Here is an 18,328-nt window from a genome sequence, read left to right as displayed (position 1 = left end):
TTCATCAATACATCCTTCTGTTGCTCTTCCCACTGCTTTGAAACCAAGGTATTACAGCCAGTCTAACACAGAAGCAGCAATGCCTGTTTTAAGGTCCCTTGAGAGATCACCATCCCACTAAGCACAGCTGGCAGAGGGAGAATGGAAAGGCAAAACCAATAGGTAAAATGTAGATTAAAAAGGGAGAAAGGCTCAACCTGCCATGTTCTGCTCCACACAGCTGTTAACCTTGCAAGGAATACTTGGAGCAACAGGAAAAAAAATAAATTAAGAAATGGAAGAAATGTTTAGAAATTGAAGTATTTTTATCCAGCTTCACTAAGTGAACATTTTAGGGCTTTAACTCTCCCAGATACTCCCTAAAGTATGACTATTTGTAAATGAATGTGTTGATGAAAGATCACATCGGCTCTGTTATTTATCAAAGTTTATTCTACAGGACCAAACTGCTTGGTTTTGTAATTGCTAATGAGCAGGATTTATTCTTTCAACTTAATTGAACCACCTACAATTTGCACACATAAAAAAAATTAAACTGGGACACCTGGAGGGAAAAAACAATTTAAGACGAAGTCATCTGTCAGCACAGGCAGGCACTGCATCAAGGTATGAACACTGGAATGAGCATCGGGAGGCTGATAAAGATGTAATATAGTCTGTGATAGCTTGGCAGCGCTGCCAAAAATGCTGCTGCTGTGAAGACCCAGGATTTATGTTCTAGGTCAGCAAAGAAGAGTGCCCTCCCCCACACAGCCCAAAGACACCCTCTGCTCAGGTCTTGGATTAGTTGTTCCACTGCGGGAAGGAGGTGGGGGGCTTTCCATAAGGGAAAGGTGTAAGATCTGGGGATGGAGGGGAAACCACAGCCCCCCACAGCTCCCCTATGGGCCAGAAAGCAAACCCACAAAGGTGCCAGGCTCCCAGGGAGCCAGGGGCAGGGACAGCTCCCACCAGCTCCAGAAGAAGGGGATACAAGTCAGGATGCTGCGTCATCTCCAGCACAGAGGCTGCAAAGCCCATCCAACCCGCAGCCGCTCTGCAGGCTCCCAGCAGCTCCATTGCTGACATCCTCACTCAGCAGCAAAGTCACTTAGACTTAGTCAAGCAGCAGCCCTGGAGGTCAGCGAGAGAGGAGGTAATGAAATATGGATGGAGAAGTGCCCTGTCCTGCCAGGCCCCAGCAGCAATTGCCTTCCTGTGCCTGCACCTGGCTGAGGAACATCCCCACGGGCACGGGGCTCACGGAGCAGGAGCCGCCGCGCTGCACAGCCTGACCAGGGATGCTCTTTCTGCTCCATCACCTCCAGTTCTCCAACCGTCGGGCCAACGCATGGATTTCAGATGGTAAATGAGAAATTATCCACTTCAAGTACTGCAGCAACCATGTCCCCCATCAGCTGTGCTTTGAGGCTGTTAAGCAAAGCTCCTGAAGCACAGGCTAAGTCACACAGTGAGCCCACAGGATGCCCACAATATGGGCATTAAGCCATTTAATAGGATTTATACAGGCAATGCATGCAGTTTGCTGCCTGTGCGTGCTTAACCCATTTACCAGAGGTTTAGATGAATATAAACACTATTTTCTCTAGAGCAAAGAACTTGTGTCAAGATTTCCAACAGGTTTTCTCTAAATATATGTTTTTGCTGTACTCTCAAATGGCTACTACAGATATTTGACTGCCAGAAGTAAGCAATTCAAAACTCTGATGGTAATAATAAACTTGAAAACAAAATGATGGCTTCAAATTTAAACATTTAGTTCTGCCTTCTCAAAGCTCCTGGATGAGAACATGCCACACTGGAGGCTGCTTAATGAAGGTTTTCTCACAAGTTTTATTACATTCACAAAAGCACTCCCCTAAGAAGCCCAAGAATTATTACAGGTTTGTGGAGTTTATTATCCCTTCACCAGGTTAATATGATGTTGATTTAAAATAGAATGCAGCAGAGCTGAAATTTTGTTTTCCACCATAATCTGGGTGCAGAATTGAGGACAAACATAATCATGTCTCATGCATGAGGAAAGCCTATGGATGAGAAGACATCCAGAGACCCACAAAGACCTAAAAAAATTATTAATCCTCTTACTATATTCCTGCATTCCGTTCTTTCTTTCTGCTCCTCGCCCTACAAGTCTTGACACTTCCTTTAGAGAAAAGGTTTTACATAAGGTATGGCCTTTAGTTCTCTAACTTGAGGTATCAGAAGAAATTTCCTTTCCTACAGCCTCACTCTGTTGCTCCTTCTGGCAATAATGTGAGAAAATAACAAATGAATGTCACTTTGGACTATCTTCTTAGGCATTCTCAGGCTAATGAGCATTCCCTGTGCAAGGAGAAAGGCTTTATTTTGGTGTTTCAGTAAGGAATATGCCATTGGTGTGGAAATACTGTCCCATCTGCAGTGGTTCCCCACAAAACAAGGCTGCTGCAGAACTCCAGGTCTCTGGGCATTTTCGCACTTCAAAGCAATCTTTCTTTTTTTCCCTTCCTCCCCAAGAGAAGGGCAGCTGACACCATGTCCCAGCCTCTGCTTTCACTCTTACCTTCTCTTTAGACTTTACCTAACTGTCCTAAATAAAAGTTGCACAAGAAAGGTAAGAGTTGCATCTGATGTTCTGACCTGCTGATGTTCAGCACTAGAAGTTACTTTTCCGTTCAGCTTCATTTCAAGCACCCATTTCCAAAGCCCTGAAGATCAGAGGAGAGCAGGATGGACTCTCCTGTGTGATTATGTACCTTGCAGTGAGCAATTCCTGAACGAAGAGAGCCTGGCCTGCCCTGGCCCTCCTCTCCAGCTGTGCCTGCAGGCACGTCTCAAGGGACCAATGTCAAACCATAGATTTCACAAAGAGAGGATTAAGGAGGAGGAAAATAGCCCTCTGAAATAGTTCACTCAAAGTGAGAAGGTAAACAAGGACAAATGAAGGGGAATGAACCAACCTTTAAAAAAAATCCCAACAAACAAAATGAAAACAGAAGGAAAAAGATCAAAACAGAAGAGATTGAGAAGGGATTCCTGGGATTCCTGTGGCTGCAAGAGCCTTGCTATTAAGGACTGCATTGGAAATCCTGTTGTTGACAAAACAGTTGGAAAACTGGAGGTTCTGGATCTATGTTTGGAAATGCACCATTGGCACAAATCAAACTCTCTGTATCTTCTATCTGGACACCTCACTCAATCCCATGGGGCTGAAGAAGCACAAACAAGGTTTGGCCACATAAGAGAGGGTGAAAGAGAAGCCATAAGAAGGAGAGATGGATTTGAAATTATCTTTCTGACCCTGTCAAAGAATAAAAAAGTCAGATCTGGGTCAAAATTAGTTTTTAGCAAAATACAGGGTAGATAAAGCAGAAAGCTTCATCTGACCTGCAATGAATGGAACTGTATTCTTCAGGAGTGTTTAAAATAAAGCCAAAAATCAATGCATTTAGTCCCCATCGGCAAGAAAGGAGGCAGGGAGGCCAGTGCTGCTTGGGGCTCACAGTCCTGCCATGGGGATGCTCACCCATAGCCAAGGTTGATCCATCCCTACTTTAGATGCCAAGCAGGAGATGAGCTGTGAACCAGATGGAGCATCTTCACTTGCAGCTGCTGTGACTGGCCAGGCCTCACATGCTCTGGAGTTCACACCCCTGCTGTCAACACAGGCTTTTGGCAGTGACAGGAAGGCAGGAAGAGATGAGCAAGGACAGTTTGTCAGCCAGCTCTGAAGTTCTCCCAGACAGAACAATACCTGCCCAGACATTTCCTATGCCTTGAGAGGTATCCACCTCAGCTCTGTATTGCACGTGCACTCATCCACGCTCAGCAAATACAATCTCACACTGGCTTAGCCACAGAGAATATACACCCACATAATACATCCTCCTTTTCATAAGCGTTGTGACATTGAGGATTTTTTCTTGACTGGAAATGCCACCATCTCCACATGTGGATTGGAGCAGCACTGTGACAGTTTTTAATAAAGGGAGTTTGTCCTCATGGGTGCAGAAAGCATTGGATATCCAGTGTCCACCCACAGTGTCTGGTGTGAGTGGGAATACCTGCAGCAGATTGCACATGCTGCCAGCCCTGAGCCTTGGGCTCTTGCAGCTGGAGCAGACCCAGAGAAGGCACCTGAGGGTGGGCACAGGATGGGTACAGACCCCTTGCTCAATCCCAACCCCTTATGATGATTTGACCAATGTCATAAGAGCTGACCATTCAATTCAAAGTGATGTTTTCCTGGTTCCTAGAGTGACACATCACCTCCACTTGTTCCACTACCATCACTAAAGAGCATCTCTCATTCCATGGTTTTACTTGCTGCCTATTTTTGGTAATGTTTAGGACTTAAGTGTCTTCATTAGATTTTTACCAGGGTTCTGGTAAAAATCTGCAACTTCAGCTACTTTTACATTTGGAAACCTATAGCTTTGAGTTGAACTAGTAAACATAATTCAACCTTTTTTAATCCTTTACCTAAAAGGCCAGAGGCAAAATAAAAGAAAAACAATCGAAGCCAGCCCAGAGTTAAGATTCATCTTCCAAGTGGCAGTAGCCAGGTTGTTGGCAGAAGACATCTTACCCCCATGGTGCGTTTTGTTGTTCTTCAGCCCTCAGTTTTGCCCCACAACACCACAGTTGTGTCTCTTTGGTGGAAAGAACACAGGGAACTTTGTTCTGACACACCAGCCACTCTCATGGAGGAGTCAGAACAAGAACACTGGGGATGGATGAATTAAAAGGAAGCCAGAAGAGGAAGAAGTGACTAAGATACTATTAGTGTCAGAGCCATTTTATCTAATTCATAACCAAACCCAAGCTTTCCCCTCCTCCCCCAGCCCCCAAGGACCTGCCTACATAGCACACCAGCTCATGAAAACGTGTTAGCTAAACATAAAATCTTACAGGTCTTTTGCTTCATCCTCCCCCACCGAGAAGCTGCACTGCTGCATGGCTGGGACTCACTGCTTCCCCAGCACATCCATCAGCAAAAATGTGAAGAGTTAGATGGAAAACAGGTTACCATCCTTGAGCGTTCAGCGGGCTGCTTGTTACTTTCATGCTAATGTGTGAAAATTAAGCTAAATACGTGTTCCTGTGTTTAAACCCTTTGTATGAAAGGGGGGTCTTGCAGTGCACTTGAAGAGCCCATTACAGTGAAGCTACAGCTTCAATTGGCATTCCTATTGTGCCTGGAGAAAAAGGAAAAAATCAAGTTCTAAGGAAGGAGGGGAAAAAGAAACCCTAAACCCTCAAATCTTACATTTCCAGAATGCATTTCTACTTTCAGCAGGTGAGAAAGGGCTCCCAGTACCATTGTGAAAGGGAAAAATGATCAGGAGCTGCACACCCAGCTCTATTGTACTTCCCACTGAAATAATACAATGCTCTACCGTGTTTCCCATTCTGAAAGTTCATGTCTCTTTTCCTAAGCTCAAACCTCAAAGTGGAAAAAAAATCACTTAAAGATAGTAAAATCAAATGGATAAGATATCATTTTGGTGGCAAAACACTCCTAACTAAAGAAACCTCATACATAAATTTAATGTATGAATTTTGCTTCCTAATTGCATTTATGCTCTGAAACTCAGATTTCCAAATTGTTGTGAAATTTTGGCAATTTCAGGGCAGATTGAAAAACAAAGCAAACCAAAACAATCCAACAAAAATTGGGAAAAACCCCAGGAACTCCCCCCTGAACAAGTTAACTTAAAAGACATAATGGTGTGAGTTGCACTCGTCCTCTGTTTTCCCTGGAAGCTCATTCCCCCAGCCTGCAGCTGCCCCCTGCCAGCCCCTTCCACTCGGCAGGGTCATCCTTCAAGTGCTCTGCGCTCTGAGCTGCTTTTGGTAACCCACTAGAGACAATGGTGCCTCAGGGAACCAAAATACCTTTCAGCTCAGGGTGCTCAGGGATGGAATGAGTTTCGGAGTCTCCAGCCCATGGCAATGCCTACGGGTTCAGCAAATTATTTGCAAAATGCAAGGGCTTGCCTGGAAGAGCTACTACTGCCTATCCTATCTGTGAGAGAGCATGAGTTATCCTTTACTACAGCCAATGCCTCAGTAGTTTATTTTTGCTTTCACTACTTTTTTTTTTTTTTTTTTTTAGCTAGGAGATAGCAAAACAGAGGATCTATGTGTTTAATTACTGGATGCTGCAGAAAGACTGTAATTACACCATTTGCACTCTGGCTAATTCCACCCCATTCTCCCAATTGATTTAAGTGCAAACAGCCTCGTTAGCTCCCTAATCAGAAAGTCTAAAAATACAGCAATCGAGGCACTAAGCACATCCCTACCAGTCCCCCCCAACCAGGATTAAGGATCTACAGAGCATCCTCATCCCAACTGGTCGAGGGGATGCAGGACCTGGGAAAAAGGCTGCAGAACCTGGGGTGCACACCCACGCTCAGCCTGTTCAGAGCGTGCAGGAAACAGGGTGCACCCCAATGCCCAGCCAGCCCAGAGAGTTCAGGATCCTGGCAAGGAGGTGAAGGATACAAGCTACATCTCCATGCCCAGCCTGTAAAAAAAAAGGTGCAGGACTCAGGAAAGGAGGTACAGGATCCAGGACTGCACCCCGTGCCCAGCCCAGTGCAGAATATGCAGAACCAAGGTGCAGCTTTTTCCCAGCTGTCCCAGAGAGTGCAGGGCAAGGGGACATGGGACCCAGGCTGCCCTGACAATCTAGTAGGTGCAGCATCTGGACAAGTGGGTGCCAGACCGGGCTGCAACCTCCTGCCCCAGGCAGTGCAGGAGGATCTGGAAAGGGGCTGCTGATTCTGGACACCCCTACGTCCAACCAGCCCGAGAGATGCAGGACCTGCTCCGCATGCCATTCCCAGAATCCGAGAAATAACCCTGATGCCAAGCTGTTCGCGGGATGCAGGTCCGGGGTGCACCCCGTGCCCGTGCAGCCTGTGCTTGCAGGGAAGCAGAGAAGCCGGGCTGCAGCCTCTTGCCCAGCTGGTCCGGGAGATGCTGGACCTGGGAAATACCGGCGGATCCCGAGGGGCTTGAGTGGGTGCGAGACAAGGGCAAGAGGATGCTGGACACCCACACCCACCCAACTGGGGACTGCAAGACCCGGGGTCCAGCCCGTGCCCGCCGGTCCAGGGAGCGCAGGACGAGAGGAACATCCCCGCTCCCGAGGCGGTGCGCGACGCGGGCGGGGGGAGGCAGGAGCCGGGATGCGGGATGCAGGGAGCACTCACATCGAGGATGACGGAGGTGCCCTTCCTCTGGGCGGCGGCGGCGCCCGGGGCGAGCAGCTCCCGCTCGGCGAGGCCCTTGTCGCCCATCCTGCAGGCCGCCCAGCGCAGCAGCCCGTCCAGCCCGCGCAGCGCCGGCGCCGGCTTCCGCAGCAGCTTCTGCACCCCGGCCCGGCAGTACCGCGCTGCCTGCTCGCACATCGCTCAGCCCGGCCTCATCCCGCCGCCGGGACTCCCCCTCCTTCTCCTCCTCCTCCTTCTCCTCCTCCCACAGCCGCTCGGCGGGCAGCGGGCGGGTCCGCGGGGGGACCCGCGGGGGATGCTGCCCGAAGAGCAAGGGGGGACTTTTGGGGTGGGGATAGGTCAGCCCCCCGGGCTCCAACACAAACCACCCTTCTAGGCATTTTATGTCTGAAAAGACTATATCCATGTTCTCTCCCCTCCACAGCCTCTCTACCCCCACAACAGATGTTAGCAACTCTTCGTTGCTGGAAAATAAAACTTGCCCCTAAACCCCTATCCCTACTCCAAAAATTCCCTATTCAATGAATAGTCAGTGATTCTAGGTGGGGTATTGCCACATCTGTGGCTACAGCAGTAACCACAGTGCTCATCTGGAAAATATTCCTAGCCCTGTAATTCTGTATTGTGAGGATATTCCTTTGAGATACTCCTGTGCTCAACCTCACAGGTCACGATGTAGACTTGCAGTAAAGGCAATAAGACTTCTGGACAAAATGGCACTAAATAATTTCATTTCCCACTCCACACTTGAGCTGCCACAGTTTGAGTTCAAACCCAGGAAGGCACCAAAGCAGGAGAGCTCAGGCTCAGTCACACTTGGAGGTTTCCCCAGAGTTCTGGAGTAGCCACATGTGACATCCAGAGCCTCTCACAGGCAGCTCCAGAGGACTTCATGACCCACCAGGGCCATGTCCCCAGATTTGAAAACCCCTGTCACAGGAGCCAGCATGCTCAGCACCACCTGCAAGCATTGCATGCTTCCCACACTGAGTCCTGTGCCTCCACCCAACAGCAGGATCGCTCCAAAAGGCCTGACCAACCACTGCTTTAAGTGAAGCAAACAGCAGTAAATTATTTCTTTCAACAGAGCTTACACATTGCAGTTCACCAGAACCCAGACCCTCAGAAAAGCCTGCCTGGAGGAACTATTTAGCTGCTTCTTCTAACCACCCATCTTTATTCAGGTAAATTAGGGTGAAACTTCTGTATTTGAGGTGACAGGTGGGGAATGTGCATTTCCCTCTCAGCTGCTGCTCAAAGAAAAGTGAGTGGGAGCCCAGTTCTTTCTGCTGGATTACATGGATAATAGCTGGAAGCTCTTGAAAGGCTTTTAAACAAATGGGGCACAGAGAAGCCTAGCAGTAGGTCAGGACACCCAAAGGCTGAGCCCCTCTTTCACCAAGCTCTTGCCTTTCAGGGTTTCCTTCTCCAGCAACACAAAATTCATGAGGGAAAACAGAGGAACTTCAGGGGGCTTATGTTGGTTCATGGAGGCCGTGTGGAGCACTTCAATGGCTTTGTGTTCATTCATGGGGATGCTCAGAGCAGGCTGGTGTACAACCCAACCACCACTCAATTCCCATTCACACCTCACAGCAAAGAGAAGACAAGACATATTTTGTCCTCCTTGCCATGAAGTGGTGCCAATCTCCTGTACCCCTCACAGTCAGAACTACTCTGCTCTTTTGTACTTGTACAGTGCTCAGATTATTCACATCCTTCTTTCTCCTTCAGACATCCCTCCACTAAATGGCTGCTTCAGACTGGATTGATCACACCCAGTTTAGGATTACTATATATGCTTGCTAATTAAAACTACTGACTGAACAAATTTAGAAATAAAGTTCTTTGAATTTTCCTTTCTATTTACCATGAAGATTCACTACTTGGATTTGAAGTTTTGGGTTATTCCTGTGCTTTTGTCAAAAACAGTTCTTGCTACTGTCAAAACCAACTCTATGACATTTGAATACTCATTTTTCATACTAAATAGATTTAGATAGAAAAAATTCTGCCATTCACATTAGGAAGAAGCCAATAACTTGTACTGGGCTGTGCTGCTCAGGGCTGTTTCCAAGTTCCCATAAGGCTGAAGTCTCTCTTTGAGGAAAAAGTGGGAGACTGTTGCTACTTATCTGAGCCAGGTGAGGAAATGAGGAAACAGAGCAACCCTCAAGGCATATGCTGGTGCCAGCCCGTGCCACAGCACAGCTGAGGGCAGAGGCACAGACCTCACGTTGAACTCTGTGTGCCAAAATTCATCCCCTGCTTCCTGACAAGGGAGATGGGACGCTGCTTGTCCTGTGCAAATAAACACAACTGCAGCCAAGGCATCAGGGCTCTGCCAACCTCTCCCACCATCCTGTGTGTCTGGTCATGGCACTGACCCCGGCAAGCAGCCCTCAACCAGGGCCAGAAGAAGAAACCAAACAAGTGATGGACAAGTGGAAACATCAGGATTTACTTGACTCTTTAGCTGCAGCTCCTGGGCATCCAGCACACTTATTGCTCTTTAATTAAAGGTGGAGAGAGCAGGACCACCAGCAGCCACTGGCTGCCCTGAAAGCTTTATCCGTAATGCAGATGCTGAGTGGCATAGGAATAAATAGAGAGAAGAGAGAGAATGCAACCAACAGGCACAGTTAAATGCAGGCAAAGTGCATCCCTGGGAAAGCAGCAAGCATTAATTACACGTTCTAGTAGGCTCAGCATGGTCAGGCCATGTGGTGCCTAAGGACAGCAGAGCCCAGTGTGCAGCACAGTCCCAGACCCGCTGGCATTTTGCTCCTCACGCTGTGCTGCAGGCAGAGAGCTCCAGCCCTGCCTGGCAGAGGAAGGGAGAGCTGCAGGGGAAAGGCAGCAGCTGCTGCTCCACCTTCCCTGCCCCAACATTTAACACTGAGCCTCCCCACTGCTGCGCTGGCTGGACACACGCGTTGTTCCAGACCTCTACAGTGTTATAAATGATGGATCAGTTGGACAGGAAGGTTATTGAAGACTGTGAGAGATCAGACCTATTCTCTCTCACTCCCAGCTCCAAGTTCAGAAACTCTGAGATCTCAGAAAAAGACTTTTGCCAGTCCAGTTTCAAGTCTGATGTTGACCTGACAATGCTTTTTGCCTGGTGGGCCTGGAGCTCAGCTTCTGGTGGCAGTAAGCCACAAACACTGGCTTACTGCTACCACTGACAATGTTTGCTCTACCAGATTTCATATGGGGCTTATTCAGGTGCTACATCCAGTATTTTCCAGCGACTTCCAGAAAGACTTGGAGCAGATGCACAAACCATGTGCTGTAATTTCAGATGAGGGGCCATCTGAAAAACACAAGGGCTCCTCTGAAGGAAAGGTCCGAGAGGAGCAAAAGTCCTGCCCACACCCCAGCGTGGCAGGCAGAGGCAGCAGCTTTCATCTCCCCTTTGAATTCTGCCTTCTCCCCCCATCCCTCTGCCCACAGCAGGCAGCTTTATTTAATTAAAAACTTCCAACAGGCAGGACCTGCAGCCTTGCTTGGTGCAAAATGTCACGTACAGCTTACTAATATTTACTAATGACTGAGGGATTGAGGTTAATGCAACAGTTCAATGGCAGGAAGAGGAAATGGCAACCCTGTCAGAGAGATGGGAATTTGGCAGAGCAACCTTGTTTGCCCAGCCTGGAAGCTGAAATGACACTTTAGTCCCTCTATTAACTTATGTTTATTATAATGCAGCATGTAATCACCAGGTGATTCTATAAAAAACTGTATATCCCAGCTTGAAAATGTCACACTGCCAACAGCACCATGGTAACTCACCAGTCTGAACTGAAGAAGATACAGGGAGACCACATCCACGTGCAGTGTGTTAACTCCTAAAAACACAACAAACCCCCTCCCCTCTTCAAGCTGAAAGGAGCTGAGCTCATGGTTCGGTAACACAGCTTGCCCACACCACTAAAGAAGTATCAAGTCCACCTCAGTCGCTGGGATCACAGGTTTCTGACTCGGGCCCTGCAATCAGGGATTGTAAAAGCTTCAAATGCACCATTTTATGTCAGGTTGATCTTAAAGAGCCGAATTCTTGTTTAAGACAAGATGTGGACTGATACTTTGAATACCTCCAGAGTGTCTTCCAACCATAGTTACCCTAACGAGACAAAAACCTCTCTTTTCAAGTACTCCTGCATCCAAACATCCCCCCCACTCCAGGACCAGCCAGCACTGCAGCCAAGGGGGGAGCAGGCAGGTCCAGCACAAGGTGAGAGAGCCTGAGCTTTCTTGAGGAATTACTCAGCCCACCCAATGCACCCAACAGCTGCAAATGGAGACCAGGCACAGCTGGAGAGTTCTGGTTATTGTTGCTCATTATCCTAAAGGCAGAGATATCCAGGAAACCTGGTAAACAGGAATTACAGGGACTAACCTCACCATTAAATAAAACTCATACAGCATTAGGACAGCACAGCTCTCAGAAGTCCTGACTTCCCCAGAGCTCTGAGGGGGTTCTCCAGAGAAATATGAGAATTTGTCACCATAAGAAAAAAACAATTTTTGAAAATAAAATAAAAAACAAAGCTCTAATTCATAAGAGACTCACCTTCCAAGACACACACAAGCTCATCCTGGAGAAGGCCTAGGAGCTGTGTGGCTTCTCCAAACCCCTCAGCAGCAGCACAGCTCCTGACTGGGTTGGGCAGCCTGTAAAATTCAGGACACCTGGGCTGGGGCCCCCACATCAGCTCCAGACATGGCCTTCAGTCCCCAGGGATCCTGCCACCATTCAGTGGACACCTCAAAACCCGAACAATATTCCTTTTAGTTATTCTGAGGTGCAGGAATGTAGGCAAACAGTGGCTAAAGACCTTCTGCTGATGGCTGCTAAATAAATTCAGAGGGTGGAGGTTGATTTTGTTTTGGTGTTGGCTATTAAGGGACATTACTTAGCTCTGTTGTTTTGGTAATTGAGGAAATGAACATTTAACACCCAAATTAGCACACCCTTGATTAAAGTTAAAGGCCACGGGCTCGATAGAGCTTGTGATTGTGGATTTGAAGGGAAGAGCTACAGTAACTTTTCTTGCACTTTTATTACTTATAATAGCATTCATGTAAAGCAGACTAAAATATTTTCCCCTTCAATATGTAATTGAGGTCAGAACTATTAAGGACCCTGGAATAAGCTAATCCACTTCTTCACTTTCAAAATTACCCTTTGTTTCTTGTGCCCAGTACACCTCATTTCAGATCATATGTAACAGTATGAAAAGCATGGAACTGGACAATTACAGACTTTCAGATCTCTAAACCTTTGTGTGAGCATGACCACCAATTTAAAAATGTTTCAGTTATTGCACCTAAATAAAATATCGCCTCTTCATAACCAACCTCCCCAATTACAACATAAACCTGATAATCTGCACTGTTTTAATAGTCGAAATGTGTCTGCGAATGTGTTGAGATCAGAGCTATCAAGCTTCTTCATAACAAGAGTGGGCAGGGAGGGACTGGCACTTTTCCCATTGCGTATACCCTTTGTAATTAATTTCTAAAGTAATTTCCTCCTTTGCTCGGCAGATATCATCTCTGACTGCATTTGTGGGGGGAAAGAAGATCTCCCCAGTTTATTTCTGACAATAAATACAGTTAATTAGTTTTCAGTAAGTAAAATCTGACAGCTTTCAAAGAAAGCGGGACTCCCTCTGGGGTTCCCAGTACAGGCACGGTGGCAAAGCCCAGGCAAAGGCACAGGGGGCGTGGGCAGGACACTGGCCAAGAGCTGCCCCAGGGGATGCACAGTTTAGAGAGGTAAAATACAAACCTTTCTTATTCTTAACATATTTAGCCTGTGGCTAATGCTGTGAACACATGGAGGTTATTCAGAAGGGCACAGAGCTTGCCGGAGGATTCCTTTGCCTGCGACACTGCTCCCTGTCCTCAAAGGGATGCTGAAACCGCACGACAGGAGTGATTTGGGTACAAACCCCGTGCCCAGAGGGACTAAACCCACAAACCAGGCTTGCTTCACACAACCCAGCACCCCAGTGGAGCCCGAGGGTGGGACCCTCTGACCGGCTCTGCGGGTGACCGGAGGAGGGCTTGAACGTGCAAATGCTGTGCTGACACCCAGGGACTGCTTGAGCAGCTGCTGGGTGGCTGCCATTTGCCCTCAGGGGACACCAGAAGTTTTGCTTGGCTCCAGGGCTTGCTAGTGGCTGTACCCCTAGATGGGATCCCCAGGGCAAAGGCTCACTGCCACAAACACGTGTGGACAAACACAGCGACAGCCGGGGGAGAGGTCTGCCAGGTGCTCTCCAAAGGATACTCACTGCAGCTCCAGCAGTGAACTGGTCTTTCAGGTACAGACCATCAGTTTAGCAGCACACTCAATGCTGTTCCTTACTGCTCAAGCACTGGGCATATTCATTTTCCCTCCAGCGTTTTATTTGTCCTTATTTGCTGTCCTCAAAGTGACAGACCCGGGGAAATTATTTATATCTTACACTGCTCCCATAATTATTCACCAAGAGTTTGGGAGACTTACTGCTGGACACACACACACACACACAAGTCACTTCATGAGCATGTTATTGGGTTTCCTGGCTGTGGAGCTATTTTAAAATGCTGCTGTGGTTGCCACTTTGGGATCAAACTCATGTAATTTAATGGGTTTCACTGAGATATCAACAGGCCCTCAAGGCAGATATCGATTTCCCACAAAAAAAGGGCTGCTCTTGAAATAATTTAATGGGATCACCAAGAAGTGACTTTGAGCTGCAGGTGCTGATGGAGGTGAGCTTGCTGGGATGTCATGGAAAATGACGCCCAAAAGCAAGACAGCCCCTGACCCAGAATTCCCAGGGGAGCATGGAGACGGGCAGTGAAGCATGGAGACGGGCAGTGAAGCAAGTGCCTTGCCCTCATAAATTCCCTTCTGTCCCATAAAGCCAGAACTGGAAAAGGGCCACCTTCATCCAGTGGTTGTCACCCTCATGGAAACGTCCCTCCTGCAGCCTGTGCAGCACCAAAGGCTGCACATCCACAGCATGGCGTGCAAGGACATCTAGTGCCTGATGCTGAGGCTGCAGGGAGGCTCTGGGCTACAACAGAGTGTGGTTTTCTGGTGGCTTATCCCCTCACAGCAATAAAAAGTCCCCTTGGGGCCCCAGCAGTGCTCTGGAGAATGGCATCCGGGCAGGAGGGTCACTGTGTGGCTCTGACATGAGTCTCAGCTGTCTGCAACATCTGGGGCTTTGTCTCTGAGCTGGAGCTCCCCGCATGCCCCCATGCCTGGAGCAGTGCCTCTGACCCGCCCAGTCTGGGCAGCTTTGGGTGTTCTCCCAGCTGGGCTTTGACACACACGGCTCCCATGGTAGTGCAGGTAACGCAGCACGGCCGAGGAAGATAGGACAGTTGTGTCTTTATCTGCTTACAGTGCTCAGCTTTCTACTCCTCTGTCAGTTCTGTGACCTTCTTAAAGCCTGGCACAGGTCCAGTGCCCTACCTGACTGCTGCGTTTGGGGATGGAGATGACCACACAGTTTGCGGCACGAGAAACCAATCTTGTTTTCAAAGGACATTCTCCCGTCCAAAGCTATCCATAGAAAAGTTGGTGAATTAAAGCTGCTTGGGCAACACAAACAGCGCTTGTCAAGCCCTTGTACAGCAGAAATACCAAATATCTGAGGATAATCTAAGTTGTTGACAGTTGAGGAAGGTGGACAATCAAGATGTCAAAACAACCTCACGGGGACAAAAGGTCAGGGCATCGCAGATTGACACGGGCAGTCTGGGCACAAAGTGTGTTTACCTGGTACCTGCACTGCTGATGTCCCTGGAGAGCCTTGGGACACGGAATGGCAGCAGGGAGGGCAGGAACCCAGCTGAGCCTAACCACATGCTGCGGCCAAGGTCAGAAACTCATCACACCGAGGTGCTGCCAGCAGATGTTCCTGCCCACTGTCCCCTCCTTAGGCAGCAGCCCCCACTCTGGAAAAGAGAAATTTTCTTTAAATGAGAATTGGAGAGGACTGTTAGAGATATGGAACGTCCCACTGGGCCATGCACTTCAACAGAGAACCTGGAATAATTACAGGTTTAAGCTGTCTGAATCTAGCCCATCCCCACAGGTAGGGATGGATCCCTTCATGCTTTAAAGGACTTTTATGCTGCAGAAATGAGCCTGAGTCCCAGCGAGCACAATAACCCCTCATCTGGGGGCTGCTGAGTTCTGCAGTCAGGAGAGGGAGCTGTGCTGCTGCGGGACTGACACAGGGTCACCTCAGAGAGGGTTGCAAGCCGGTCTCCAAACAGTCCTTGCAGCATAATGTTCTTTAAATATTGCTTTAAAGAGATCTTAATTAATGTATCACCTTCTTTTTTTTTTTTTTTTTTTTTTTTTTAGTTGTCTTCCCCTCTCTTTTTGGAAGTTTAAAAATCCATAGCTATTCACAAAATTGGTGCAAGTTTATGAATAACTTCAGGCCCCCTGAAAATTACCTTTTTAACTAGCTTGTTACCCCGTCTCAGTGCCGCCCTGCTTGCACAAAGCCTCTGTGTGACATCCCAACATTCCTGAGCACCCACTGGTCCTCCCCATCCCACCTGTCATCCTTTTACCAAAATGTAAGATCCCAGCTCTGACCTTCCCACTTGCAGCTGCATTCTGAGTCACACACACACAGGTTTTATCCTTTTAGCTGGGGTTTCAACATACCTTCACAAGCCTGAATCTTTTTTCCCAGCAAAACCTGTCCTGACAGCTTTACCACCCTATGCAAGTCCAGATCAGTGTTCTGGGATTGACATGACAGCTAAATCACCTCCCTGAAAACATGTCTGTACAGTCCATGGCCAGATAATTACATAACCCCATGTCCAAGTTATTCTGATGGAGACAATCTCCACGTCATTTCTGTGCAAGTGCCCTGAGCATCGCTGGCAAAGCCTGGGCTGGCTGCTCCTGCTGCCAGGCCAACGTGCCAAGCCCTCAGCCCAGCAGAGAACAGCAGCTTCTCAGGGCTGCCAGGCACAGATTTGCAGAGAAAACCCTCTTCCAGCACAAGTGGGAGATCTCTGGAGGGGTTTACCCTTCCTCTGTCTGCTACCTAGTGATTTCAGACGGCAAGACACAGTGTGGCAATTAAACTCAGGTAGCTTCAACTTTGCAACTTCTGGAAGACTACAGGAAAAAGATCCAAAGCAAATCTCAAATTTAAGTGATACAAGAGCTATCAGGTCTTTTACCAATTTAGGTGTGCTTGATAAACCATATATTTTTGTAGGAGATGACGCTGAATGAGACATTTAGCAGAAATATGAAGCCAATTATTTATCACTTCCCTCCATTAAAATGGCAGAAATAGAACTATTAAATGAAACCTCACTAAACTTGTAAGTACAAAGGACTCCTAGGTCACACAGGTTGTCCAAGCTCATTGCAGCAAGCTCAGTTTCAAATTTCTTCATGGGGTTCCTTAGCATCAGCTCTCACATGGTAGAAGCCTATTCCTCCTGACAGACACCAGGAGGTGTGAGCGCTGGGCAGGATGCCTGGCACCAGGACACAAGGCTCTCTGTTGAGAGATCTGCCAGCAGTTTTCTTCAGGTGCCACTTCAGGTTTGTGAAGAGTGGCTCTATTAAATAGCAGCTTGTGTCCAGGGCTTCAGAAATAGAGAAATCTTAAACTGCAACGAGATGAACTATCTGAATCTCTCTTTGGTTTTCTTCCTGGCAAAGAAAACAATGCTTATTGGTTGCATCCATAACAACATAGGTTGTTTTGGCTCCTCATTTGGGTTCCCCTTTTTTTCTGAGCAATTTTAGAGGGATTCCTACAAGGCACCTCACCTGCTGTATCCAGAATAAATCTGTCACCTTGCAGTAATGTTTCTGCAGATTTCTCTGCCAGGTGCACACTCTGAGTCACTGCTTCACTTTTGCCTCCAGGTTTATGGCAAGTGATTCCAGAAGCCCGTTCTATATTTGAAAACCATTCCAGCAGACAATCAGTTGAGTGCTCCTGTCCTTTATGGCTGTGGAGCATTCCTCACTGTTAGTATCAAACTTGTAAAAAAAATCCAGAGCTGTTTGTTTTATAGCATTCCAGGGCACCTTAATGGCCTGTTGTAAACATCAAGTACATAAAGAACTTGATTGCAGCAGAGAGATGTGAGTCTCCCAACCACCACTCCTGAGAGGAGCAGGCATGTTTGGTCTTGAAGAACCAGCAGGCTGGAGGACACTGGGACTGTTGACTTGGGGAAAGGTAGAGCAGGACTGGGAGAGGCCACAAAGACTGGTGAAAAGCACCCAGGCACCTGTGGGGCCTCTGAGTGAGGCCAGCTGGGCTGGCCAACAATGCACTGACTGTGTATTGCTGGGACTAATCTCGTTGCTAGGAAATTCAGGGGCTGGGGAGATAAATTATCAAAAAGTGCCAGAGACTTTTGGTTGGAAAGTTCCTCCAGGTAGCCAGCTGGGGGCCCCAGTTCTAAAAAAGGATGTGGACCTGTGGGAGCCTGTCCAGAGGAAACAACAATGATCAGAGACTGGAGTACCTCTGCCATGGAGACAGACTGAGAGAGTTGGGGTTGTACAGCCTGGAGAAGGGAAGGCTCCAGGGAGACCTTAGAGCCCCTTCCAGTACCTAAAGAGAGTCCAAGAGAGTTGGAGTAGGACTTTGGACAAGGGCCTAGAGTGACAAGATAAGGGGGAATGGCTTCAAACTGATAGAAGGAAGGGTTAGGTTGGACACTAGAAAGAAACTCTCCCCTGTGAGGGTGGTGATGCACTGGTACGGGTTGGAAGCTGTGGATATCTCTGGAATTGTTCAAGCCCAGGTTGGGTGGGGCTTTGAGCAAAGTGGTCCAGTAGAAGCTGTCCCTGCCCATGGACAGGCTTTGGAACTAGATGATCATTAAGATCCCTTCCAGTCCAAGCCATTCAAGGATTCTGTGGTGATTCTGTAACTCTGTAAAATGGTTATATGGGTGTTGCTGGGTTATTGACCCATCCCCTTCCTCAGTCCTATTTTAGGACATATTCAGTTGTGCTGGCAAGATCTGTGCTGGCAATCACAACATCCCTGACTGCAGAGCTGCCTCCTACACCCCCCAACACAGAC

The 18,328-nt window shown here is 47.9% G+C and overlaps 1 protein-coding gene across 1 annotated transcript in view; it reads right to left on the bottom strand.

Moving 5' to 3' along the window:
* The window catches only part of NECAB2 (N-terminal EF-hand calcium binding protein 2), a gene marked incomplete at both ends in the record, with an annotated part of 75,017 nt that extends 67,614 nt beyond the window's left edge, over nt 1–7,403 (bottom strand). The window contains one exon of the mRNA XM_082289968.1: nt 7,206–7,403. Coding sequence (XP_082146094.1) covers nt 7,206–7,403 — 198 coding nt within the window. The remainder of the gene's footprint in view (nt 1–7,205) is intronic.
* Between the last annotated feature and the right edge of the window lie 10,925 nt (nt 7,404–18,328).

Source organism: Coloeus monedula (genome assembly GCF_965178545.1).
Source record: "Coloeus monedula genome assembly, chromosome: 13".
NCBI classification, from domain to species: Eukaryota; Metazoa; Chordata; class Aves; order Passeriformes; family Corvidae; genus Coloeus; species Coloeus monedula.
The sequence above is the reverse complement of the archived record's forward strand: the minus strand, read 5'-3'. Positions and strand labels throughout refer to the sequence as shown.